The 26,935-nt window shown below is 35.7% G+C and overlaps 2 protein-coding genes and 1 pseudogene across 2 annotated transcripts; 1 reads left to right on the forward strand and 2 right to left on the reverse strand.

Moving 5' to 3' along the window:
• Nucleotides 1–1,731: 1,731 nt before the first annotated feature.
• bet1 (Bet1 golgi vesicular membrane trafficking protein) lies at nucleotides 1,732–3,636 on the forward strand. The gene is made up of 5 exons (XM_059510272.1): nucleotides 1,732–1,822; nucleotides 1,891–1,923; nucleotides 2,600–2,709; nucleotides 3,184–3,240; nucleotides 3,331–3,636. Exons 2-5 carry the CDS (start codon nucleotides 1,905–1,907, stop codon nucleotides 3,484–3,486), a joined length of 342 nt encoding a protein of 113 aa, XP_059366255.1. The 5' UTR covers nucleotides 1,732–1,822; nucleotides 1,891–1,904; the 3' UTR covers nucleotides 3,487–3,636.
• A 1,022-nt stretch (nucleotides 3,637–4,658) lies between these two features.
• Nucleotides 4,659–24,972, reverse strand: LOC132104878 (probable acyl-CoA dehydrogenase 6; annotated as a pseudogene).
• A 270-nt stretch (nucleotides 24,973–25,242) lies between these two features.
• LOC132104278 (guanine nucleotide-binding protein G(T) subunit gamma-T1-like) lies at nucleotides 25,243–26,210 on the reverse strand. Its single transcript, XM_059509633.1, has 3 exons — nucleotides 26,109–26,210; nucleotides 25,915–26,013; nucleotides 25,243–25,791 (listed from the first exon to the last, which is right to left on the reverse strand). Exons 2-3 carry the CDS (start codon nucleotides 26,008–26,010, stop codon nucleotides 25,666–25,668), a joined length of 222 nt encoding a protein of 73 aa, XP_059365616.1. The 5' UTR covers nucleotides 26,011–26,013; nucleotides 26,109–26,210; the 3' UTR covers nucleotides 25,243–25,665.
• Between the last annotated feature and the right edge of the window lie 725 nt (nucleotides 26,211–26,935).

The following is a 26,935-nucleotide window of genomic DNA, read 5'->3' on the forward strand; positions in this document are numbered from 1 at the left end:
ATTATGTTCTTATATTTATTTATTTGATGAGTAACTTTATGAAAAGTGGGATGATGTTCAGTTATTCTGCCATGTGATACAAAACTCACATATTTAAACTGAAAGTGTTAGTAATGAAAATGAATGGGCTTAATCAAATGTGTGTGTTTAGGTATGCTGACATGGCCTCTGTAGTCCGTACTCTAGAACATGAAATCCCATCAAACAACATGTAAGAAGGGAAAGTTTTTTGCTACACTGCTGCCGTCATGCAGCATGAGCATTTGCAAATATAATTAAACCCTTGTATATTTGCTCAAGGCTGGCAATGAGTTATGAGCATCTTAATGATTATAACCAACATAAAAAAAATCTTTCATTTGAAAGTAAAATGCACATTTGACCATCTTGTGTATCTCTGTTTAATTTCACAAAGAGAACAAAACATCTCATTTTTTCAGTTTTTTCTATATTTGATGAGAAAAACGTTCTAAAAATAAAGCGAGGGATTTTTATCTCATAAAGAAATATCGGAAAACTTGTATTTGTGTAGTTTGCTAGGTTTACTAATACAGTACAAAATAGTTCCACAACTGTCACTTTTTTCATCTGTAAGACAAGCAATATGTCCTACGGATAAAAGGATAATCTTCACATAATAGTGTCTTAGCTGTGTAATAGGAATGGCCAAAGAAAAGACATTGTTCTGTGGATGTTTACCCGACTTAAGCATTGTGAAACAATGGATTAGAGATAGTGATGGTGAATGCTAATGAAGCAGCGTCTGTTTAGCAGTGACTCATAGCTGAGATGATATATCTGGAAATATGTCAGGATGATCGTCAGGACTTGAATAGATCCCAAACTCGATGCATGTTCTTAGCTTCTTTAGCTGTCTGTCACACATTCCACAGAGACGATAAGAGCGACATCGGCATTATGAGATTTTCTAAGTCACATATTTTGGAAATCATTTCTAAATGACCAGAATGATTGTTATAGGAAATAATTCTAAGAAAATAAAAGGAAATGAAAGGGATTTGGTGTTTCCAAGCACAAGGAGACATTGTAGATGTCTGTAACCACTAATCCAGTGGCATGTAGTATTTAAAGTGTCCCAGACATGACATTTACTGACAAAAGTAAAAGGAAAAAATTATAACCTTACCATTTCAAACTATATGAACAAAATATTAGTTATTTTTATTGTATAAAAGATCACAAGTCAGAATCAGAACTATAATACTTTTGACAATTGACAACACAAGGACCAAAGAAATAGCAATAAATGAACTTTGGACCCTAAGAAAACTGTCACAGATGGATTACTGGCCCTATAATGGCACTTCTGTGGGTAGTCTTTTCTATCCCTTGGCTCAATACAAATCATAAGTCTTTTTAATCAATAAGATAAGAGAGTGACAGGCCTGTTATACAGATGTTTTGTACTATGTAAAATGTGGAATTGCTATGTTGACAAATGTTGAGAAATAGAAAAAATAGCGACCAATCGCTGAACCTAAAATGTCAATTAGGCCTAGCCTATTGAATTTAACCTTGATGTTTAAAAAAAAAAAGTCATTCTAAGTTATTTACACAGCAGGGAAACTACTCAGTGATATTTCCGTTATTTTTAGATGAAGCATTGGAATATTTGTGACAGCAAGTAAAAAGAAATAGGAAATATAAGACAGTTAAAAAAATTTAATAAAAATAAACTCGTTAAAACTTCACTACCCACACGCCCTTTCTGCCTTCGCGTGCGGCTTAATCCTCCGCGGCTTCCGTAAGGTGTCGTGGCGCTTGTGGAGTTACGAAGGCGAAAGTACAGCGGCTCTAAATAGTAAGATAAACACATATTTGTTACTTTACTGTCAGTGCATTATTGCAGTGAACGTATATCACATAAAGGTTTCCGGCTGATAATGAGGCGTGCGGGTTTGGGTAAGTAAGTGTTTCTCTTTATTTGTCGTTATATTTGAGCTTATGCTAAGCTAGGTTCTCAGTTCAAATATATTTGTAACAGTTATAATAAACGGCGTATAAACAGCGATTATAAACAAACACCGAATGACCAGATCATGCCAATAAATTAACCCCAGTTTCCAGGTTTGGTGAGCCACATGTATAAACAACGGCATGGGTCAGGTTAACATTTAGGTTATATCAGACAAAGAATGAGTGTTTGTTGGTGTTTCTGTGCGTATAAACACACATGGACAGTGCAACAATATAAATATGACATCCAAACTTAAATTTAGATTCCTCCCATAAACCGTTTTAATGAAAAGAACCAACAGAAAATATTTTAAAGAAGCCGATTTTAACTGATGAATCTCTTAGTGATGTGAAGACCATCACTATAATTGTTCCTAATTTTTTAGATGTTCAGTATTTTCTGATGAACATATAAACCTAAGTTGAAGTTGCAGTCAGCGTGTCAGGGCACCTGTGCAGGTTTTTCCCCGCCCTGCCCATCTTAGTAAACTTCAGAACAAACAAATCATACAATTCAGTTTCTAACATTTAAAATAATTTGCTGTGACTGGATATTGGATTTTAAAATGCTCTGAAACACCAGTCTTATCTAGCTAATTTTACATTTATTGTTTTTGTTTAGGTGAGGGTGGCCCTCCAGGCAATTATGTAGCAAGTGGATACAGCGTGTATGAGGAGGAGAATGAACATCTACAGGAGGGACTGAGAGCTAAAGTACATGCACTTAAACATGTGAGTGGACTTGAACAGATTTGAAATAAATAAATATACATATATTCACTACATATCATATATGTGTTTGTATCTATCTCCCTCTCTCTCTCTCTCTCTCTCTCTCTCTCTCTCTCTCTCTCTATATATATATATATATATATATATATATATATATATATATATGAGGGCTGTCCAGAACATATCCAACAATGTAATATACAAGATGAGACATGCAATACAATGAAAAGCTATGGGCAACTTTTGCGTTTTCTATTCTATTTTTATTAATATTTAGTTACATCTACTCAAAAAATGGTTTAGTATTTTTATTTTGTACTATGTATAACTTTTTAAAATAGTTTTTCTTTAGAACTGTCTGTTGTTGAACATAATTATGCAAAATAACCAAATACAAAAGTTCCATACAGCTAGGTTTATAAGGCAATAAAGTGTTGAATTCTAAATAACCTGTACTTTCTACATTTATTTCAGCTTTCAATTGACATTGGAAATGAAGTCAAGTACCAGAATAAAATGTTGGGAGAAATGGTAAGTGACGGGAAACGATTCCCTTTCTGGTCTCTTCATCGAAACACTGATCCGAATAGCGGTAACCTCTCAGGTTTGTTTCTCCTCAAGGACTCAGACTTCGACTCAACTGGAGGTCTGTTGGGAGCCACCATAGGTAGACTGAAGCTCCTCTCCAGGGGAAGCCAAACTAAGGTGTATTGCTACATGCTGCTGTTTGCTCTGTTTGTTTTTATTGTCCTGTACTGGGTGATCAAACTGAGGTGATTGAAGACTGATGAGAATCTTCAGGACCTTTCTAATGTGCCATGCTTATTTGGAGGAGAGGGGCAGAACCCTCACAGTGATGACGAGGACTGAGGTAATTGAGGAGTGCGTGAGAGCATTCTTTCCTCTTTCCATTGGACAAGAATTTGAACCATTGAGTGATAATGTGCAACACGAGACAGAACTCTGTCCTAACCCACCAAAGTTAGTGAGTTCTCACTGCAGGGATGATGCTAGTTGTCTAATACTGGTCACAATAATATGTTTGAGTTTAACAACTTGCATCATTCCTCCTTTTATTCAGAAATAATGACCTTTGTGGTATGATTTTTATTTTTGGAGAAATTCAGTGCTATAAATGTGTGCTGACTTATGTCTTCTATAAGGATACAGATTAAATGCTTTTAAGAGAGAGGCTTTTTATTTTTGGAGAAATTCAGTGCTATAAATGTGTGCTGACTTATATCTTCTATAAGGATACAAATTAAATGCTTTTAAGAGAGAGGCACGCAACAGCGCAGTAGTCCTTTAATCATAGTTGGAAATTGAGCAACTGCCCAGCTGAATGGTTAACATAACCGCATCAGCCTGTATTTTCCTTTCTTTTACTGTGCAAATCACAACATCCTTGAAAGAGCTGCCACAAAATTGTGTGAATATAGTGTTCGAGGGACTGATCTTCAGACTGTGAAAACCAAATTGAGATATGAGTTTATTTTCAATGCAGATGTGTAACAACCATATCAAAAACCACTCCAGGATTCTGTGTACTTCAGAAATGTTTTTAATAATTTTGAAGTTCTTGTTCAAACCCTTCTGCTCTATGTGGTTAACATAATGCATGGTTTCAGTTTTTTAGAAACTAAGTTGTAAATAAATGTCACTTTTGAGAGAGTTATTACATACACATTTCCTTTGTTGTCCTGTTTTCATATTACATTTATGGTTCTCAGCAATCTAACAAGCTTTGTAAGAATTATTAAAACTTCATTTTTTTCATGAATATTAACAAACAGCCACGTAAAACTATAATCAAAATTTACATGTGTAACATATAACTACATATGAAGGTTTTCATCAAATGTTTATTTAGGTACCCATTTTTTTTTTACTGCAATGTACAAACCATCCATCTTCAAGTTGCTAACTGCTTTCACAACCGATGTAACTAGTTAATTTAAGTGCACTTTGTTTTTCAAACTGAACTCGTATCAGTGAAGTCATTTCTTGGGTAGACTGTCCATGTACTTGCATATGATTGACAGCATCACCTCATCAGCTTCTGCACCAATGGACATTAATCTGGAGTCCCTGTTTAAACAAAAACAGATTATATATATTTGTAACCTGACAGGACTAGGCTTAGAATATTTGTAAAATTTTCAAAATCAGAAGTTTGGTTCACAGCGTTCACACTGACACGGCTCTTTCTGCCCGTACTCATGAGTGAATACATGGAATCCAAACCTGTTGCTTTTCAATGTCACTAGATGTCACTGCAGCTCTGAGACATTCACCTGTAGAACCTGTGACAAGGACGTCATTAGTGAAACACAACTTTGTAACATCATTTCCTTTATTACACAGAGCTAATGAAAGTGCACAAAAAACTATTGAAGAATTTCAGAGGTATTCAGGCATATATGCTGAGGTTCAGCTCCAATTTTTGATTTCATAATCTGAGGTAGGAAAAATTAATGGACTTATTGCAAGCCAGTGTTCACACCATTTCTTTCCATTATTCATTTGGAAATCAGTGTCCCTGTAGACCTGCCAGACCCAAACCCATGAAATTGCATAGCTGCCTTGGTCTAGAAAATCATTCTGTAATAATTTAGGAAACGGTCAGTCAGACTCACCTGTGGCATGATGCAAAAGGGAGCGCAACAGCTCGATTTCTGACTGCAGCTCAGCCAGCCTGAAGTCAACAACCTGGTGGTATAGAATCGGCTGACTGAAGATCTTCCTCTGTCTGGTGTAATTAATGGTCTCTTGGACCACTTTCTCCATGGTCGTCAGGACTTGGAAAACAAGTATGACGATATCAAGTCATAGGGAAAATTCCAAAAGGGTTTTTCAAAACATATGACAGGAAATAGTTGTAGGATTTCATTCCTGATATGTAGACAGGAAGGCTGAAATGTTTGCTATGAACATGCCAGACCTTTTTCTTCCTTGATGTTTAAAGCAAAACACTGCCTCACTGATAAACACATTTGGGCCTGAGAGGAGAGCGATCTGGCTTTGTAAAAACACAGGCACTACTGACATGAACACCCTGACGTCATGCCCGCGCCAGTGAAGAGAGATGTTTGCCGTGCGGTGGGATGTGTGGGAGTTTGATTACTTACTATTGGCCACCCCCCAGAGTCGATCCTCAAGGGAATTGTATTATGTGAAGCCCATTTCCTCTTGCCGTATGCACATGCACATCATTGAAAAACACCTCTGCTGTATCCGGTAACCGCATACCTATTTTATCAATCTTACGTGCGATATGAACGAATGAAAGAATGGTAAAACATTAGCATGTTTTCTTTGGCAGAAAAAAAAAGGCTTTTCCAAATGTTTTATGCTTTTGCGTAAAGTTATTACCTGACAGATTCATAGATAAGCAGATTAAGGATTTGTTTTTGTGTGGAGGGCCACTGCTGGTGTTGGCCAGGAGGCACATCCAGTCGGCTTGAGTGCCATTAGTAGTCCACATCTTTCCTCCATTAATGACAAGTTGATCTCCTTTGCGCAGAGCTTTAGTCTTGATGCCAGAAGAAGATAGTATTTCTTCCTAAATGAGACTCTTCAGTTCTGTGGTTCTCAGCCAGGAGGTAGATGCCTACTAGGGGGCTTCAGATGGGGCCATGGTGTCCCTTAAAATTATTTAAGTTGGTATATAATAATAATAATAATAATAACAATTAATATATTAAACACTTACCTAATAAAAATGTTTAAAAAAGTGACTTGTAACTGTTGTTTTATTGAAGACAAGTTCTTGAAACTTCTTGAAGTGTTATTTTAGTATTATTTACTTACTATTAAAGTATTTATGTTACAAAGTTTATATTTTTATATTTTCAGTTTACATTTTAATATTAAAATGTAAAAAAAATCTTTTTCAGATTTCGTCATTTTTTTTATTCAGTTTAGCCAGTTAAACCAGTTGACTTGACAATAGAAAATGGCATTACATATTTTGGTTATCTTAAATTAAGCTTAGTTTTCTTGCACAATATTTAAAATTTTTTTTTTAACATGACATTTTTATTCAAATGCTAAATGTTATTTTAGTATTTTTTATATGCTATTATTAATTATTATTTGAAATTAGCTTTTATTTTTACATTTTATTTTTCATTTTAATTTTAGTAAAATTCTATTAGTTTTTGTTTGTATATATAGCTTTTATATAACTAATATGTACTTTATTTCAGCTTTAAATTTGTTTTTGTTAAAATAACACTGTTATGGGTTCAAAAAAAGAATTGTGGTTCATTTAACTATATCACCACTCCCAGTTTCTGTTAATAAATAAAGCTAAAAACAACCAGCTTTGTCATAATTACAGTAGAAATATTAGAGGAAATTGAAGGATTTTTGTTGGACAAAGAAGGCCCTCAAGCCAAAAAGGTGGATAATCACTGCTTTAGATCATACTTGGCTTTAAATGTAAAATAGAGTAATACTGTACTTTAATTTCACATCAAAACATCTCTTAATAAATCTCTTAAAATTAATAATCTGTGACTAGTACCAGCTGTACTTCAAATACAAAATGTAATACATTTATGAAAAAAAGATCTGTGGTATTCCCTTGTAAGCAAGTCTTTTAATCTCCCTGGCCTGAAATGCTTTGATATATTCATTTGGGAAAGTAATTAATTTTAGATTTGTGTCTGGTGTATGTTTACATCTTGTTTAAAACACCCCATGGCATTTCTTTCCTCTTAGGTACATTATCTCCAGAAAAATACTTACTTGCTACATCGGAGCCGGCCCCTGTTTCACTCACCCTGAGGCAGACCACTGTCTCCCATTAAGGTGGGCTGCAAAACTCTTGAGCTTTCTTGAGCTCTGCAGAACCAAACCTACAACAGCACAGACATCACAGTCACATCCTCACAGTTATTTTGTGAGTGTCACAGCAACAGTGATTGAAAGCTTGTGAGGCAGCATGGGTTACAGAAGACATTTACATTTTTCTAGCAGCAAATACAATTTCAAAATCTTCCATAGGGCAGAATCAAAAGGGAAACTAATCAAAATCCCTGATTTTCTGAATCTAAATAGCCAAAATGAATATGCACAGAAAAACGAATGTTTCCAGAGAGTGAGCAGCACAGTGCAGTGATATCCCCTCAGTGACAGCGTACAACCTGCTGCAGTCACAATATGTAACATAAAAAAAAGATGAAATGGAACCATCCTGATGACTACAGTATTTATTTATAATTCGTAATTTATTTATAATTATAATAAATGACGATTTAATGTTTTAAGAGTCTATCAACACATGGTGAAGAAGTACCTCATTCACAGTCTACTGCAACACTGTATAAAATAATTTTCTTTTCTTGAAAATCTAAATTGCACAAAATAATTTATTTTAGAGAATTTATCTTAAATTAAGTTTATTTTTCTTATTAATTTTTTAATTAATAATGAACCAAATTAATTTTTATTTAGCAATTTAGCAAATGGGTTGACTAATTTAATTCAAGATATTCTCTTTAAAAAAGAGTTAATATCTCTTATATACAATTTTGTTAAGTAAAAATAGTGATTAAGAATATTAGTTTTACTGTGTATCTTTCATTTACCGCTTCTTTTTTTACTTTACGCCCCTCACCATACTTTGCTGTGTGTGACAAGACAAAAAACAATAAAAAACCATTATAAACAAGGCATTTGTTGCATCCAATGGGTACATAATCACTGATTATAATGTCTTGTACTGTCTTTTTACTCATTGCGTATCGCACTGCGTTAACATAAAACCATATCTGCATCTGTGATCTGAGAAAAGACAACCACAAGCGCTACTCTACACTGCTCAAAACTCACGTTTCAATCATCAGTGGCAAATTCTTTAAATATGAAAACGTACTCTCCTTGCAAAGTTGGAATTGCCCTACTTTACAGAAACAGACACCAACATTGGCTACTCTCACAGGAAACAGTCCTCGTAAAATGCACTGCACAAATCTGATTATTTGTGTTTAACTGTTCTGGAACAGTGTTGTAAATACAACTTAACTACTGATTTCTAGTTTGGTCCGCTTTTGGAAGGCCAAACAAAGTAGTTTCGCTTTCACAATGAAACTCACAGCATTTCCACAACATGGCGGCGGCAACAGAGAGAATAAAAGTTACGCTTTCTTTCTTTGGGTGAACATTTGGGCAGTGTTGTGCAAATCTTCCTACATCATGACATAGACATGAGGCGGCGTGTAAGAACGAGATGTTTTAGGAGTGGTTGACTCTTAACTTTTATAAAGAATATCTCTTTGGATTTGAGACTCTAGTCTTTGCAACTTTACAGATCATCATTCTGCACCAAAAGCTTGTAATACTCCAAAGAGAAAGGAAAATTTTTTATTGTATCATATGACCCCTTTAATGACAAGGCCAACTGATGAAGAAACCAGAATTAACCAATGTAAAGAGCAATGTAACAGAGTTGGAAATATTATCATGGTATAATGTCTATTTCAGTTAGTAATCCTAAAACATAGTAAGCAGTGTAAAGTGCAGTATTTTGTGTAGCATTCGATTCTGAGAACTGCTACTGTTTGAGGTGTACATAAAGGCTAAGAGTGCAGTGCAGGTGTAGCTATATCACTCAGCACGCCGATGGCCATGGGAAGCCCTCCACACTTGATGTTCCCCATCTTCAGCAGGAGCCACACTGTAGCTGAAGTCCAACCCCAGACCTCCATACCCTGCAGCCAATGAACAAAAAGATAAGTGAATGTCCAGTTTAACAGATCACCTGGATGCTTCATCTTTTCAGTTTTTTGTAAATGAGCTGGTAAACTTTTGAAATGAATCAAGAAGATTTTAACAATTTGATCAGAAAGCAGGTGTAATTTAAACCGCTTCTATCAGGTCTCCTTGTTCTTAGGCAGCATTAATCCGAACTTACTTCCTTCAGTACTGAAGATAAATACGCATCATGTAAGAGTCATCAACATATTTTTGCCACGCAGTAATCTAAAATTTGACATTCCCTTTCCACACCACAGCAGTCCATTTAGTCATCATTATAACATACTACAATGTCTTGTGCAAACGTAGTATAAGCTATTACATTTGACCGCAATAAAAGCATTACTGTTTCCCACGATACTTTCCATTACATGCATTTATTCATGTCATTTTATGTTCCATTTCATTTAGCATTTTTCTACAAGAAACAAATATTTTGCCATTAAGGAAATTATTCTATTCTGGGAAAGCAATAAGGGCAATAATAATGCTGAAAAGCAAGGTCTTTAGTGACTGTAGTGAACTCTATGCTTATTCCCCTAGTACTACAGAATGCCGTATTCTGTCATCAGGTCCCAGAAATGGATGTGGATGACATTTGGTGAGGCAAAATAAGGAAAAGTGAAGCCAGAGAGCAGAGGGAACAGATAGAGCTGCACAGGAACAGCTGGAGTCTGTAAGAATCTATAGTCTGCCCCGACCCAGATTCCATTTCCCAAAATGCCTTAATTATTATAAAGAAGAAGAAAGTCAACCGTTGTGTTGTTTGTAGACCATTTGGGATGATCACATCCTGAGCAAATGGTGACCAATTGTAGAATGGGAGCAGGTGTGGGACAATGAGAACCACCTCAGACAAAGTGGTATCAGAACTTAATTAACATACAGACCACAGCTTTAATGACAGGAGCAACTTCAACGTATAAAATGTTTGAGCTTAGAATGTTCGTGGTTCATTTCCAACTCCACTGAACCCAAGGTGCAACATGTACTTTGTCACTGCTATGCTGCAATAAACATCTTCATCAAGTCCAAAAATTTGGTATCCAAACAGATGATGAGATGCATCTAAATAGAAGACTTGTTTATCTTGACCACAGACTTGCTTAACTCGCCTTTAGGAGTCTTGGAGAACAACATTTAAAACGATTAAAGAGATAGAATTCTGATTGTTATGTAATACACTTTGATCATTTGCTACATTACAATGCAAGTATTGTGTAATAGTCTTGTATGGGTTTGTATAGTATGAAATACTAAGATATACAGTTGGAACAAAATGGAAAAGGATGTTTAATGTCATATATCAACAAGCAGATCTGAGCTTTAAAAAGGACAGCTATTGGAAGGTGGTCGACATTTCCTTTATGTGTGAACATGAAATGTATTTATTTATTTTTCGTGGAAAGTGATTCTCCTGTTTGGTGGCGTAACCTTGCACAGTACATTTAATCGCCACATAGATGTAAAATAGAAAGAGAAAGAGAAACGAGGCTGTGTACCCCCACATATTTTGGGAGTAAATGGTTTGGAAAAGAATGGAGTCTTATTGGCTTATCTGAGTTTGCCAGGGTTGGAAAAACAATCTTGTTTTCACAAGAGCTATTTCTCAGTAACTGACTAAGATTTTTTTTTGACTAAGAACATTTCTTTCTGAATTCCTTAAAATTCTGTCTACAACCCTGTTGTAGACAAGTAAACACAACTGAACCACACTGAAAAATATTTGGACATAATTCAACTATATAATGAAGGTTAATTCCAAAGTAAAAGTTGAAACGTTTTCAGGACAAGAGTATTTTTTCCTAAATATCAAGAGATTTAAATCATATTTCAGAAACGTCCTGAATCACTTAGAATATTGGTTGGCCAATATAATGATTTTATATTTTTGTACACTACCGTTTACCTTTTGCGGTTTCATAAATTGTATTTCATGATTGTTTTACTGTTTAAATTTGGCTAAAAAGCTTGTAATAGGTGAATTAAAAGTACACTGTTTATTGTGACAACTTACCCCAAGTCATGCCCTGTGGATAGGTATTGTGTTAAATGAACTGTATACTCTACATTATATATTCCATAAACAAGTGTTCAATACCTTTTTTGATGCTAGTCTACCCTGTAAAAATGTCTACCCTGAAGTCACAGATTTTGAATATGAAAGTAGCAACAAAACCCCAAATCTCGAGAATGAGCTCACAGACAAGAGATGAAAAATAGAGGCCATGCAGATAAGGCTCTGGTTTAGCCTACAGCAGTCAAGTCACAACTCATCTGATTTGATGTTATTGTTTAGAAACTTGCTGGTGTATTTGTGCTGCACATTTCAAAAGAGATGAGGCAATGCTCCGAGTACTAATCTTCTGTCTAAGAAGATGCTGTAAATCCTGCTAATGCAGAAGTGTTACAGTGTCAGCACTTCTTAATGCAAGATCTGCTCTCCACTGACAGATTTATGAAGCTGCTTCCCCCAGAGCCTTCAGACACCTAGCAATTATACTGTATTGTATTCCTAATATTTAATCATATAACTTTTGCAACAACTTTTAAAATAGGGGAAATGTAATAAATTATGAGGATATTATCTGCATGCTATGTAAGAATGAGGCTCAACAGTCATTGATTGTTTACACAAGTTCTCACGATCCTAGATTTTGGATGGTATATTTGTTGCTATCTTGATTACAAACATACTAAGATAATCTGTTGTACATTAATGACATGTCTAGAAGAGTGTTCACAAAACAAAAGTACTTCTATTTGTATTTTACCCTTCGCAGAGACCTGTGAGCTTTTAAAATATACAAAGGTGCCAAATGTAGTTCCTTTTTGGTTGTAATTTATTCCTCTCGTACTGGGATTTTATAGCAATGCTTTGGACAGTGTGTTAAAAAGCTGTGTGCTGACATTGTGATAATTTGTAAGGCCACAAATCGGTTTTGTGTTACATGTGTTTTCCATTGTTCTTGTAATTACTTCCTGGAGCTGTGTTGTTATTTTCTAATGAATCCATCTGCACTCACATAAAAGACTTTTTAAGGGCACCCTACAATCTTCTTACTCTCTACTTTTCTAAAGGAAGTTACTTTGAACTGTATTTCTGTCATTACTGGAAAATCGAAATGTTCCAGTTTTTGTACATTAAATGCATATTTTCCTGTGAAAGAGCGATATTTTTCACAGGTGTATTTTTCAACCTGCTGCTCTCAATGGATCACATCAAGTTTTTCTTAGTCTTAGCCTCAGACGTCACACCCATGGACCTTTGGCTAAACGTCTGATGCATATGGCACACAAAAGTGGAAACACTTCAGGAGTTTCGAAGTTGTCGTCGGATTTGTTGATTTATACAGGATTTCCGGTAGACATGAGTGTAGTGTTATTTAACGCTCCTCCTGGAAACAAAGATGCAGTGGCGCCAAACTCCCTCACAAAAGAAGAAAGCTGTAGTGTTTACAACTGTGGAGACGGGTGCATACCAGGATCAACTAAACTCTGGATTTTCAAAAGTATGTGAAATCTTTAAATTAAGCAGTTTGTGCTGAAATTATGTTCTGACATAAAAAATCTGAAGCATAATACCCAAACTGGCTACATAGCACCTGCTGCTCTGGATACAGCAGCATTCTTTGGAAGGAGCCAGTTTTAGGGTTACGAGCTAAAACGTCCGGTTTGACTCTAAATGTCAGAGAGTTTAAGGAAACTGGCATGAAAAACTAAATTATGACCGTTTTGTTGCAAAAAGAGGGGTGGGGGGAAATAATACAAATGATGATGAAGAAGAACTGGATCACTTGTATGCTTGATTAAGGTAAATCAACCAACATCTACTTACCCACAGGCATGTTGACTCCTAGAAATCCTGCATACCCAGAATTTTGAAGATCTTATGAGCAGGAAATTGCCCTTCTTGTTCCCATTGGTCTACATAAGGGCTGATCTCTTGATCAATGATCTATAACACAAACATAGATCAGAATGCTTTATCTGAGTAGGCCTACATAATGCTTCATTAACGCCAGACAGTAACATGATTAAAACATCAGTCACCAAAAAGAACTATGTAAATGTAACGATAAAACCTTCATATTCATCCGGAAGAAGGAGGCGGGAACCGGCGGACAATCAAAAACATTTTAATAACAAAATAAACACAAAACAGCGCACCAGCCCCTCACGGACGACTGGTGCGCATAAAATAAAAACCAAAACACAACTAAAAGCCCAGGCCTGGTCCTCTCTCGTCCTTCACTGTCGTCGCTCCAGTTTTATATCCTTCCATCTCCTCCATGGGCCTCGAGACCGGTGGGACGAACAGGTGTAGTTCATCTCCAATCACTCCCCCGGCCTCGCTCCCATGTCCCTCGGCCCCGCCCCACTCGTCACAGTAAACACCAAGACGCAATTATTATTATGATTTTATTACATTTAACATAAGTGGCGAATAGTGGATATGCTAGGTTTCGCTGCTGAGGCAAGGCTCACGCAGCCTCTCCAGGAGAAATCAAAACACGCAAAGAACTCCGTATTACACAACATTACACAATGTTTTCACCATTACGACTGTTTAATTGTTCTGTAAACAGTTCAATAAGCAAATACAAGAATAGTAGGCGGCCTTACATTTTATGTGGAAAAACAGCGCATCTCACAGCAATCAGCCGATTCATTTATGATTGATTCAGTGTTTGGAATGAATCGGATAAGTCAAAGTTTCATTAGCCGATGCATAAACATCTGATGAATCTGCCGTTTGAACGAAATGTTTGAATGAATAACTCCATGACTCACTCATTAAATGCTCACTACAGGCATCTAATGGCATTTTAATTTCGTTGAAAAGTGCCATTTCCACCATTATTTCGAGTTTTAATGATAATAATTGAAAAAATAATTTTCACACACACAAGTTTCAATAACACACACACACACACACACACACACAAACATATATATGACTATGAAAATTGTAGATTCACACTGAAGGCATTCAAAACTATGAATTAACACATGTGGAATTATATATGGAATTATATACATAACAAAAAAGTGTGAAACAAATGAAAATATGTCATATTCTAGGCTCTTCAAAGTAGCCACCTTTTGCTTTGATTACTGCTTTGCACACTCTTGGCATTCTCTTGATGAGCTTCAAGAGGTAGTCACCTGAAATGGTCTTCCAACAGTCTTGAAGGAGTTCCCCGAGAGATGCTTAGCACTTGTTGGCCCTTTTGCCTTCTGTCTGCGGTCCAGCTCACCCCTAAACCATCTCGATTGGGTTCAGGTCCGGTGACTGTGGAGGCCAGGTCATCTGGCGCAGCACCCCATCACTCTTCTTCTTGGTCAAATAGCCCTTGATGCCTTCAGTGTGACTCTACAATTTTCATAGTCATGAAAATAAAGAAAACTCTTTGAATGAGAAGGTGTGTCCAAACTTTTGGTCTGTACTGTAAATGAAAACTTCCATGTCTTCCATATTCTTAAAAAAATAAAAATAAAAAGTTCACCAACCAACCTGTTCCGTGTTCGGTACTAGACTAACTGAGACTTGTCATGGCATTTGTATACTGTTGTTGTTCTCTTGTTGTCTGATTGCTTCTATTGTTCTCATTTGTAAGTCACTTTGGATAAAAGCGTCTGCTAAATGTTTAAATGTAAATGTAAGGCTATAGACTTTTCCAGCTATGGAAATTATTCCTCTTGAGCTATGTCATGCTTAGGCTATAATGGGTACAGACTAAAAAAAAAATATATAAAAATCTGCGTCAGTATGAGCTGTGAAAAGTTAGAAAAATACTGCAGAGGGATGAGCAACACATTTCCCCAAAAACATGCAGACGTGCTGCTTCACTTGCCAACAAAAATGTCCTGACTGTGCACAGAACAAACAGCGTTTAAAATCGAAAGGGACCCTGGGGTCAACAGTATATGCTGATAAACTTAATGGTTGAACAAGTTCTGTGATGAAAGTCAAGTCGAAGTCGACTAGTCACTGATGACGTCATTAATGAACAAATAAGTCTGGAGCTGAGACTCAACATCTTGTGCACAGCTATGGCATATGATATATAGCGCATCTGCACGCACAGTGAGGCCAAGACTTTTGGAAGATTGCCTGGTGTCAAGAAGGGCAGCAAAGAATCCACTTCTCTCCAAAAAAAAAACAACATCAGGGACAGATTGATCTTCTGTAGAAAGTATAGTGAATGGACTGCTGAGGACTGGGGCAAAGTCATATTCCCCGATGAAGCCCCTTTCCGATTGTTTGGGGCATCTGGAAAAAGGCTTGTCCGGAGAAGAAAAGGTGAGCGCTACCATCAGTCCTGTGTCATGCCAACAGTAAAGCATCCTGACACCATTCATGTGTGGGGTTTCTTCTCATCCAAGGGAGTGGGCTCACTCACAATTTTGCCCAAAAACACAGCCATGAATAAAGAATGGTACCAAAACACCCTCCAACAGCAACTTCTTCCAACAATCCAACAACAGTTTGGTGAAGAACAATGCATTTTCCAGCACGATGGAGCACTGTGCCATAAGGCAAAAGTGATAACTAAGTGGCTCGGGGACCAGAATGTTGAAATTTTGGGTCCATGGCCTCCCCAGATCTTAATCCCATTGAGAACTTGTGGTCAATCCTCAAGAGGCGGGTGGACAAACAAAAACCCACTAATTCTGACAAACTCCAAGAAGTGATTATGAAATAATGGGTTGCTATCAGTCAGGATTTGGCCCAGAAGTTGACTGAGAGCATGCCCAGTCGAATTGCAGAGGTCCTGAACAAGAAGGGCCAACACTGCAAATACTGACTCTTTGCATAAATGTCATGTAATTGTCGATAAAAGCCTTTGAAACGTATGAAGTGCTTGTAATTATATTTCAGTACATCACAGAAACAACTGAAACACAGATCTAAAAGCAGTTTAGCAGCAAACTTTTTGGAAACTAATATTTATGTAATTCTCAAAACTTTTGGCCACGACTGTAGATACTTACATCCCCGGCCCACCCATATAGACACATAGAGTAAAATGAAATTCTGAAAAACTATCTATCACTTCTTCTTGCTTGACTACTCCTTCCTCTTCTTCCCAAAAACAATTTCACCTGATGATTTGAGTAGCTCTTTTTGTAAAGTTCTAGGATGATGAAGTTCTAGGGGTAATTTTGTAGGGTAGGCCTAGTGCCTCTGCATAGAAAATATTAAACAAAGTAGAGGCATATATAAAGGCAATAGAACAAAAATACATGTGAAATAAAGCAGTGCTTTTGGTTTTTCAGGTAAATTAACTGTATTAAGTTACAGAAATCGAATAATCAAATGTAAAATAACACTGCATTCAATGTATAAATTAAATATGATTCATATAATTTATACAGTTCATCTTTAGCTACAAAAGTGTATTTTCTCTATCTCTTTTGTTGTTTGATTAACTTTGGTGACACAAACAGCTGCAGGTATATTGGGTTGCTGTCCCTTTAAGACGAATGCATGTATCTAGTACATAGACTGTATAGACGGTTTCAACGGCAACAACATAAACAAACGTTACTTTGCATGCGCGCTTTTGTGGACCTAACTTAACTTCCGGTAGACTTCCAAATAGAATCAATAACAACAGCCAAGTCCCTCTAGCCCTCATGTGGTGTTCAAAACCCTATAACACCTGTGGTGTTCCCAGTCAAAAATGACCGGCCCATAAAAAAAAGCTTATAAATCACTCATTATACCATATTTTCACCCAATCTTGGATTCAATCTTTTTGTCAACATGTTCTCTTTCAATTAGGACTGGTTTTATATTTTGAATTGCATCTGAATAATCATAGGCCTCATTTATTTGAGAGTAGGCATTTAATTTTTTGAGTAATTTTTTTAAAATTTTTGAATAATTTTGGAAATATTAAATTAGATTATCACACTAGTCTACTCTAATGTTTCACCAGGAATTTTGTTTTGAAACTTTTGTTTTGTAAAAAATATGGCACATAGTCACACTTGTGGTGTTCCCGGTCAAAAATGACCGGCCTTTAAAAAATAGCTTATAAATCACTCATTATACCATATTTTCACCCAATCTTGGATTCAATCTTTTTGTCAACTTTTTCTCTTTCAATTAGGACTGGTTTTATATTTCTGTTTGCATCTGATTAATCGTGGGTCTCATTTATCTGAGAGTAGGCATGGTCAAAAATGGTCACAATAGCCGACCATTGAAAGTGAATGGGAGAGACTGAAAATAACAGAACAATTTAGTTTTCAGGAGCATGTTCATTATTTTCATGTACACATATGAGCATATGTGCTTGCAAACATCGAGCCCTTGGACCTGTGCATGTATCAATACATTTATACACATGCTACCCACACACACACACGTTAAAACACACAAACTAAACACATTTAATTGTAGTTAATTGAGTCACATTTAATTGAGTCATTTATCCGAGCTTATGCACCTCAGTTTTTGAGTGAAAAAAGCATTATTTGTTAATAATTTTGTCAATATTGTGAAAAAGGTGATAAAAAGTTTCACTGTTGATCACACTAGCCTACTTTAATGTTTAACCAGGATTTTTTTTTTGAAATGCTTTTATTTTGTACAAAATGGCACAAAGTCACACTTGTGATGTTCCCGGTCAAAAATGGCCAGTCATTGAAAGTGAATGTAGAAGATTACAAAACACAGGGCTTGTATTTTGAAATGCTTTAATTTTCAGAAAAGGGGTGCACAGTAACACTTGTGCTGTTCCCTGACAAATCTGACCATTGTGACATACAAAAAATAAACACATTAACGCTGTCATATAGAGAACACAAATCAAACACTGTTCATTTTCTTTCAGTTTTCCAAATTATGAACTAACCAAAATAAGAAACTGTGACGGTCTCTGTGTTAACTCATGCAAGTGACTAACAAAAGCATTTTTAAATATGCCTGTGCTATCACATGATGTATATTTGTAAATATTGTCTAGTTCTGTGTGAGAACCTCACAGTTCCAAAACAAAATGTCATAATACTCAAAAAAGTTTGTGTGTTTTAACGTGTGTGTGTCTGGGTAGCGTGTGTATAAATGTATCGATACATGCACAGGTCCAAGGGCTCGATTTTTGCAAGCACATATGCTCATATGTGTACATGAAAATAATGAACATGCTCCTGAAAACTAAATTGCTCTGTTATTTTCAGTCTCTCCCATTCACTTTCAATGGTCGGCCATTGTGACCATTTTTGACCATGCCTACTCTCAGATAAATGAGGCCCACGATTAATCAGATGCAAACAGAAATATAAAACCAGTCCTAATTGAAAGAGAACAAGTTGACAAAAAGATTGAATCCAAGATTGGGTGAAAATATGGTATAATGAGTGATTTATAAGCAATTTTTTATAGGCCGGTCATTTTTGACCGGGAACACCACAAGTGTGACTATGTGCCATATTTTTTACAAAACAAAAGTTTCAAAACAAAATTCCTGGTGAAACATTAGAGTAGACTAGTGTGATCAACAGTAGCCATTTTTTTCATAATTTTTTTTCATATTTCCAAATTTACTCACAATTTGTTTTTTACTCAAAAAATGAGATGCCTACTCTCAGATAAATGAGGCCCACGATTAATCAGATGCAAACAGAAATATAACACCAGTCCTAATTGAAAGAGAACAAGTTGACAAAAAGATTGAATCCAAGATTGGGTGAAAATATGGTATAATGAGTGATTTATAAGCTATTTTTTATAGGCCGGTCATTTTTGACCGGGAACACCACAAGTGTAACAAGGTAACAAAACCCCCACAAAAAAGTAAGAAAATTTCAAAAAAAAAATTGAGATGTAGTTATACCCTTTGGGAACAAAGTCACTAAGTTTCAGTCCAAAGCGATAACATTAACTAGTATTTTTGGGAAAAAGAAAATCTTCTCCGGGTCAAATTGACCCGAACACCACATGAGGGCTAGAGTAGATATTTTTTGATAACAAACAAAATATGTTTGCCGCGTGGATCAGGCGGACTTAATGAAAATGCAAATTCATTCTTTGCCAGCAGGAGATGTTTTAAAGCATAGACATAAAGCACGAGAAATAGAGGTTTCCCCAGTAACAACTGTAAACAAAGCAGAGCTGGTACGCTCACATGCTGCTTTATCAGGCATATAACATGCAAGTCTTCCTTCAGAAATACAGCGATATAAAAACACCTGTGCCTCGTTTTGATATTTAAACATATAAATGTAAGGAATTATTATTATTAAACGTGCAGTACATAACATTACTCATGTTTATTCAACGAAGCCTTTTTGAAAATCGATTAGTTTTAAAATTGTGGCGAGTCTCCAAAAATAAATAAATGTATGGGAAACACATCCCGCAGCACAACCACCTGACCCCAACTTCAGTCTACTCATCACATTGACTTTAACTGCGTTTGTAGAAGGTACCGCAGCCAGACCGATATACACAACATAGACCGGAAGTTAACTTAGGTCCAGGCACGTGCGCCTGATGAAACTGTCTATAAAACATGGACGTAGTGTCCGTGACGTCACCCGTAGACTCCTAAAGAGAGTTTTTGAAGCCTTAAAGTGTGTAGAGCGGGCCGTCGCCATCTTGGCAGCACGTCACCGCGCGACTCTCCCGGACAATCAAAAATGGGCAAAAAGGCGGGAGCTTGTTGCTGTAGCCACGCCCACCTAGCGCGACAGCAGTGTCATTAGCGGCAATCTCCCTGTCACTCAAGTGGCCACGCCCTTAATTATGCAGAAATTTAAGTCTTAATATAATTTAATCGGATGAGTTATAAAAAAATTCACCCCCCCTCACAGTTGTCATGAAGGGCAAAATTAGCTATTTAGACCAAAATCATTTTTTGAACCAGGCTGTAAACATGTTTTTTCCTGCTGTAAAGTTGGGCATTTTAACATGGGGAGTCTATGGGACTGACTCCCTTTTGCAGCCAGCCTCAAGCGGCCAGTCGATGAATTGCAGTTTTAGTCACTTCCTTATTGGCCTCACGAGAGAGAGCGGGAGGTTGGCGCTCGATCTAGTACCGGTAATGACACGCATCCGTTTTCTTTCTCTGACTGCATTTATGTGGAAACTCGTTGAGACGGGCACTTTGAATTGTTTTTTCGAACACATTGTTATTTTTTTTTCGTTCAAACACAAATAGATAAGAAAGACAATGGAATTCGGTGTTCACGAACGTGCTGTCTGCGCCGAAAGACAGACCAGTCTACATTTGGATGTTTAACATAAATATATAGCCTACTGATACAGCAAAGACAATGTCGGAAGTATTGACGGCAAACTAGGCTACAGCATATTTCGTTCTTTATTGACAGGGAGTTTTTTTAAGCAGAATTTGATGAGAATTTGTTGCAGTTGCAGTTACCATAGGAAGTAAAAGAAACACTAGGCAGGAGGCGCCGAAAAGCGCGCTGTTTTTGCATCCCTAATACCTACAATTTCCCCCAACAATGGCCATGTTATCACATAAGCACAATTTACCCTTGAAAAAAGTCGGTGATCTTTCTTTTTCCTCTTTTTCTCTCCATGTGCAGGATTCTAAATTAAGAAAAATAATATTAGCTTCCTAGATTGCTTACCAAGCTCTCATGTACATTCATGCTCAAATCACATTCACTTTAATCAACTCACAGACTTAAATTAAGTCCTGGTTATCTTTCGTAATCACTGACTGGACAAGTAACAATAGGTTGTTAAGCTAGCTTTGAATAGTCTAGCTGCTCGTTCTGCTGTTAGCAGGGAGATCATTTGGCTTCATACACAAGTTACAGCTAGCAAGAAATGTTGACAAACGAACTCTTCTACATTACACTGGGTAACGTTTTCTAGTTAATGTAACTTTTGATATAGGAACTCGAACTCCTAATATTTTACTATAAGCAATTATGGATATATATATATATATATATATATATATATATATATATATATATATATATATATATATATATATATATATATATATATATATATATATATATATTTTTTTTTTTTTTTTTTTCTTCTTTAGCATACATTACATAAAATGTATTAACAATACATCCAAAGTCAACAGAACTAATGGAAAAAAAGAAAGATACAAAAAAAGAAAAATGAAACAAAAATACAACAGATCAAGTTTTAATCATGGTACATGAAAGATCTCATCATATCTCCTCAAAAAATAGTCTTAGTGATTTAATTAAATATTCTACTTCACATAAGAATTCTATAAAATTAGTTTTTTTCTTAAGAATTCTTTGTGAAAATAGAACTTTGTTACAAGGATAAGAAAGTTAAAAGATGATTCTAAAGATTTGTTTGGGTTTAAAAAACAACAACAACATCCTTAATGAGTAAATTACAATTCATTTTAACTTTAGAAAAACAGTGGACACTCAAATCTTTCCAGAAAAGTGATGAAACTTTACATGAGAAAAATAAATGGCAACTGTCTTCACTCTCTTTTTTACAGAAGGTAGCTACATATACGTATCAGCTACATCTCAAAATTTAGACACGAATGCATTGCAAGGGTATATATTATGCAGAATTTTACATTTTAAAGTGCCCTTCTTTTATTTTATTCGGTATACAGTACTTATATGGTAATAACCATGTTTTCCTCCAATTAGCTATTTTAGAACCCCAAAAAAACTTCCCTTTTGGAGAAATTGAGTTTCGAGATTGAGAAAGTTGACGAATAAATGTATTTTTACATTCTTTACATCTAGTACGTGTCTGCGGGAGCACCACAACAATCTGTGATGCTGTATAGGAACTCACTCGGCTAATAGCTGCCCTGATTGCTGCCTCGCGCTACGAAATCAATTAATTACCATTATAAATACAAAACGTCACTAAAACCTATAATTTTCACAATCATTTTTAATGTTAAAATAAATTTGTTGGGGACCCCCCAAAATCCAAAAATGAATTCTTATGGGGGGTCCCTAATGACTTATGAAGGGTCCGGGACCCCCCCAGACCCCCCTAATTTCGAACATTAGTGAGAGCGAATATTGTGTGAATTAATTTTCTACTTGGCAACATCTCTAAAGAAAGTGAAGCTGTGGGATTCGATTGTTAAGAAATATTTGCTTGAACTTTTCAGTTTCTAAGCTATTTTTTGAGAAATCACAGAACGATGTTTCAATACATTTCCGCGCTGAATGATTCAGTGTGCGCGTGATCTGCGCGAGATGAACTTTTCGCGCTACTGTCTGAAGACTATTGCGTTACAGTGCAGCAGCGCATTAGATTAGAACGGCGATTAATTTACCTGTACAATAAGCAGTTTAAAATGTGCATTAGTAATATACTCACACTTTCAGTTTTTGCATCTATTTAAACTGTTTAGAAACAGTGTAAATGTGGCGCTGTCCTGTTCCGCCATCCAGCGACCAGTTGACGTCAAGCTTAAAGCGTCATGACAGAGCATTGAAGTCGACTAGTCAATTAGTCTGTGCAAGCGCTACTGGGATATAAATCTCTTCTGGAGAATGAATTGAAAGGAAAGACTGGCAGAGAACAAATAACTGAAGCATCATATTACACCTGTCAGAATAATCAATATATCGACTTATCGCACAATATATGCACATGACCTAAATCATTTTTGGTGACTATTTTGCCCATTATATTTACATAAAAATTAATGTCACCATGTTTTTTTTTAATTCCATAGTCTTTTGCATCTTCTCGTACATGATGTGGTGTAGATGGTGCTAGTTTAATAGTTATATAATATTTAATATAGATATGACCTTGTTTAGGGATCTGTGCACACAGATATCGACTGCTAAGTAGGGATTGTGTTTTTCTGCAATTCAGTACACCCTTAATTTACAGAGAAAAGAAGGTCAGGGAAGAATCTACATACAAGTTTTTGTGAATTTTTCTTTTTTCTACTTGTTACTTTGCTCTTTTTGTTAAAAAAATGTTTATACAAAATTTTTAAGGTATCCAATATTTTTGATAGCCTTCTTAATCTCCATGATCTAAACATATATCGTACAACAAACAGTTGTTATCGTGACAGACCTATTTAGGTTTACTCAATCCCAGAAGACTGTGACTGGATAATACAGTCAGAAAGGAAGGTTGGTCCACCCTGTTTGAACCTTAAGTAAAAGGTTCGTAATTGTTAATAAAGGTTGGTGATACATTCCGTAATTCTCTTGTCGGTCGGAACTGAGAATTGTTTGGTGGAGTCCAGAACTCTGTCAACACTTTATGCACCCAGAAGACATGACCGTTGAATTAAACTGAATAACAGTAGGTAATGTTTCCTGGAAGTAGGAACCCTATTGTGCATGATTAAAAAAAAAATCATACGCCCTTTATTTCAATCGGAACATAACTGACGTGACTTAAGCATTATGTAAGATTAATACTGGGTGAATGAGTCATGAGATGACCTTGAGAAGAAGTGCATTTTATTGTAAAATATTTTTAGTATGAGTAAAAGCTGAAAAATAAAACCAAGCCTGCAAATATTATGCACTGTTAAATTTCACACCAGTATTTCCTTTTCTTTTAGACAGAGCATTACATGCTTCTATGTCAAGGACTTTTCTAACTTGTTTTGAATGTTTCACCGTCTCTGGTGAATTCTTTTAATAAACTCCATCCCTGAGCTTCACTCTACAGCCTTTTTTTTATTTTGTCCATTGTTTTTCTATTTTCCACTTAAATCCTTTCTGATACAAGCCTTTTCCAACAGACTTGAATTGGAGAAAACAACTTCCTTCCCAAGCCCTGTAACCCTTCCTAGTCTACACAGTTTATATAAAAGTATAACTATAATTACTTTCAATTATTTAAACCTTATTAATTCAAATATAATTCATGTTAAAATATTTATCACATGCCTTAGAGAAGGTAATGACGTGTAATGGAAAGGACTTTTCCATTAGTAAATTAAATTTGACATAAAAAATAGAGTTAGAGAGAGATCCCTTGATGAATTCTAATTCTTATAATAATCAAATAAATATTTGTTTTCTGAATTTTTTGGTCATGGAAATGACAGCAGAAGAAGAGACAGCAAAGTCTTTGTCATAAAGTACAAATTGTACACAAATGTATTTTTGTACATAATCTGAAATGTAAATAATATGAAAAATAAACTTTTATTTATTTGTAATAGAAGGAAAGTTTTTTTCTTTCTTCCTTTTTTCCCTTTTTTTTTATAAATAACTTAGTCTGGAGTTGACAGCAGGCCATAATAAACTTGAGCGTCACATGACTGTAAAAGTTTCCTGGAAGCATCAACACAAAGTGGTTAATCATGACAATTCACCTGTTAATATTTAAAAATATATTTATATCAAAAACGTCCTTCCATAAAATCCAAAAATTATGTCTGACACTAACAATGAAATCCCAAGCAAGGTCATATCTACCTTTCTTAAAGATGCCTTTAATGCTAAATTTTCCTCTGTGTAGAGAACATGATTGATATTTTCAGTAGTAACAAGATCCATATTTATTAATTCGATATTTATTAAATGTAGTATTGTATTTTGGCAGTTACCACTTGTGGTAGGCTAACATTAGTAGGCTACATTTAATTAATGAACAAGATTAACAAAAAAACTTTTGTCTGAATCATTATGAAAAACTGCTGTAACGTGTGAGGTAAAGTTTTCTGTAAAATGAGGTTTACTCTAAAGGCTAATGTGAATTTTAATCCAAACTCATTATGACTCTTTTGGTGACAAAAATTTCATTCAGAAACTGTATTGGCCATTTGCCAAGTAATGTGATTTTATTGAATAGCTAAAATATTCCACAGATTAAGCATTGATTTATCATGTGAATTACAAGCTCAAACATTCCACTTTCAACCTGTTTTGTCACACAGATGTTACCCCTTGGCTGGCTGCCCAAAAAAGAAATACATGCATTAGTCCATCAAACAAATCTCTGGTGATCAGTGCCCAATGGTATTACAGCACGTCAAAGAGGAACACACAACATATTGGGGTCCAGATCCTGGGGACTCATTTAGAAAAAGGGAGGGGAAAAAAGCCATTTAGAGTTCATTGAACATCTATCCATGTTTGTGATTGTCCTTTTTCATGTATTGTGAGTTCCAGCTATTATTAAATTTTAGCTGGTGTCCATAGGCAGTACTGAACACTAAACTGTAAAAGTTGGGGGTTTCTCTATCCTCGTTAACAAATGACACATCCACCTTTCTCTTTGAATGGGTTCTTCTCCTCTGGAATGCCTTTGACCAAAGGATCCTCATCTGCTCCGCTCTGAATGTACTCTGAGATCTCTTCACAGCATTTGGACACCTGACAAAAAAAGGTAACCGAAGTGACAATCAAACAAAAAATTACATACCAGCATACTAACAATGCCCATCCAACTTTGATGAAGTATGTTTTTTGTAATGGGGCCATGATTTAAATGCTTACCTTCGCCCTTTCAAGCTTGACCTCTGTTTTGAGCTGGGTTACTTCCATTTTAGCCTTATCCAGATCTGTCAGTTCTTCTACATTTATGACCGGCATTGTCTGAGAAATCAAGTCAAACAATCACATCACATTTGGTAGGGTATTTATCTTTGGGATATTTAAATATACAACATATTGCTGATGATCAGACTTACTGCCGCTTACGATGCGGTCTCCTCCACCTGTGAAAATGGACTGAGATTCTGCACCTCTCTCTCAATCCGGTTTATAAAGTAATCTGCATAAACTTTGCAATCTCTTAATCTCATTAAAACAAGCATTCTTATTTTCTCTTTTCATAGTCTTCTCCAATTGTCTGGTCAACTGTTCTTGTGAACAACCACAGATTCAACAAAGTAAATACATATTTAGATTTAAAAGATTTAAAAGATACCACTGTGGAGGCAGTTCTAATATGCGAAGGCAGACTATTCCAGAGTTTCGGTGCCAACACAGAAAAAATACATTACAATGTTACTACACTAAAAATATGGTATAGGAGTGGCTAAAAACTAAATTAATATTTAAGCAATTTTCACTCAGTAATTTCTAGTATATTTTATAAATTATTACAAAGAAAGGCAAGTTACACATGAAACTAACATAACATTTAGACGTAGTTCTGATTTTTAGTATAGGTTGTAGTGTTTTTGTGAAAAACGTACTATTCTGCTAAATATTTTTACCGTGCATTATTATTAATAATATTTTTATTATTTATTATGTTATTTTATATTGACAGAAAAACACAGAATTGTTGACATTTTTGCAGATTTATTAAAAAAGAAATCCGGAAATATCACATGGTCCTAAGTATTCAGACCCTTTGCTGTGACACTCATATATTTAACTCAGGTGCTGTCCATTTCTTCTGATCATCCTTGAGATGGTTCTACACCTTCATTTGAGTCCAGCTGTGTTTGATTATACTGATTGGACTTGATTAGGAAAGCCACACACTTGTCTATATAAAACCTTACAG

The sequence above is a fragment of the Carassius carassius genome, chromosome 25 (genome assembly GCF_963082965.1).
Source record: "Carassius carassius chromosome 25, fCarCar2.1, whole genome shotgun sequence".
NCBI classification, from domain to species: domain Eukaryota; kingdom Metazoa; phylum Chordata; class Actinopteri; order Cypriniformes; family Cyprinidae; genus Carassius; species Carassius carassius.

Excerpts from the sequence above, each read along its gene's own strand:
- LOC132104278 (XM_059509633.1), bottom strand. The coding sequence starts at position 26,010 with ATGCCGGTCATAAATGTAGAAGAACTGACAGATCTGGATAAGGCTAAA. Across the intron at positions 25,792-25,914 it reads TCAAGCTTGAAAGGGCGAAG|GTGTCCAAATGCTGTGAAGA; the intron begins GTAAGCATTTAA and ends TTTTTTTGTCAG.
- bet1 (XM_059510272.1), top strand. Across the intron at positions 2,710-3,183 it reads AAGTACATGCACTTAAACAT|CTTTCAATTGACATTGGAAA; the intron begins GTGAGTGGACTT and ends CATTTATTTCAG. Across the intron at positions 3,241-3,330 it reads ATAAAATGTTGGGAGAAATG|GACTCAGACTTCGACTCAAC; the intron begins GTAAGTGACGGG and ends TTTCTCCTCAAG.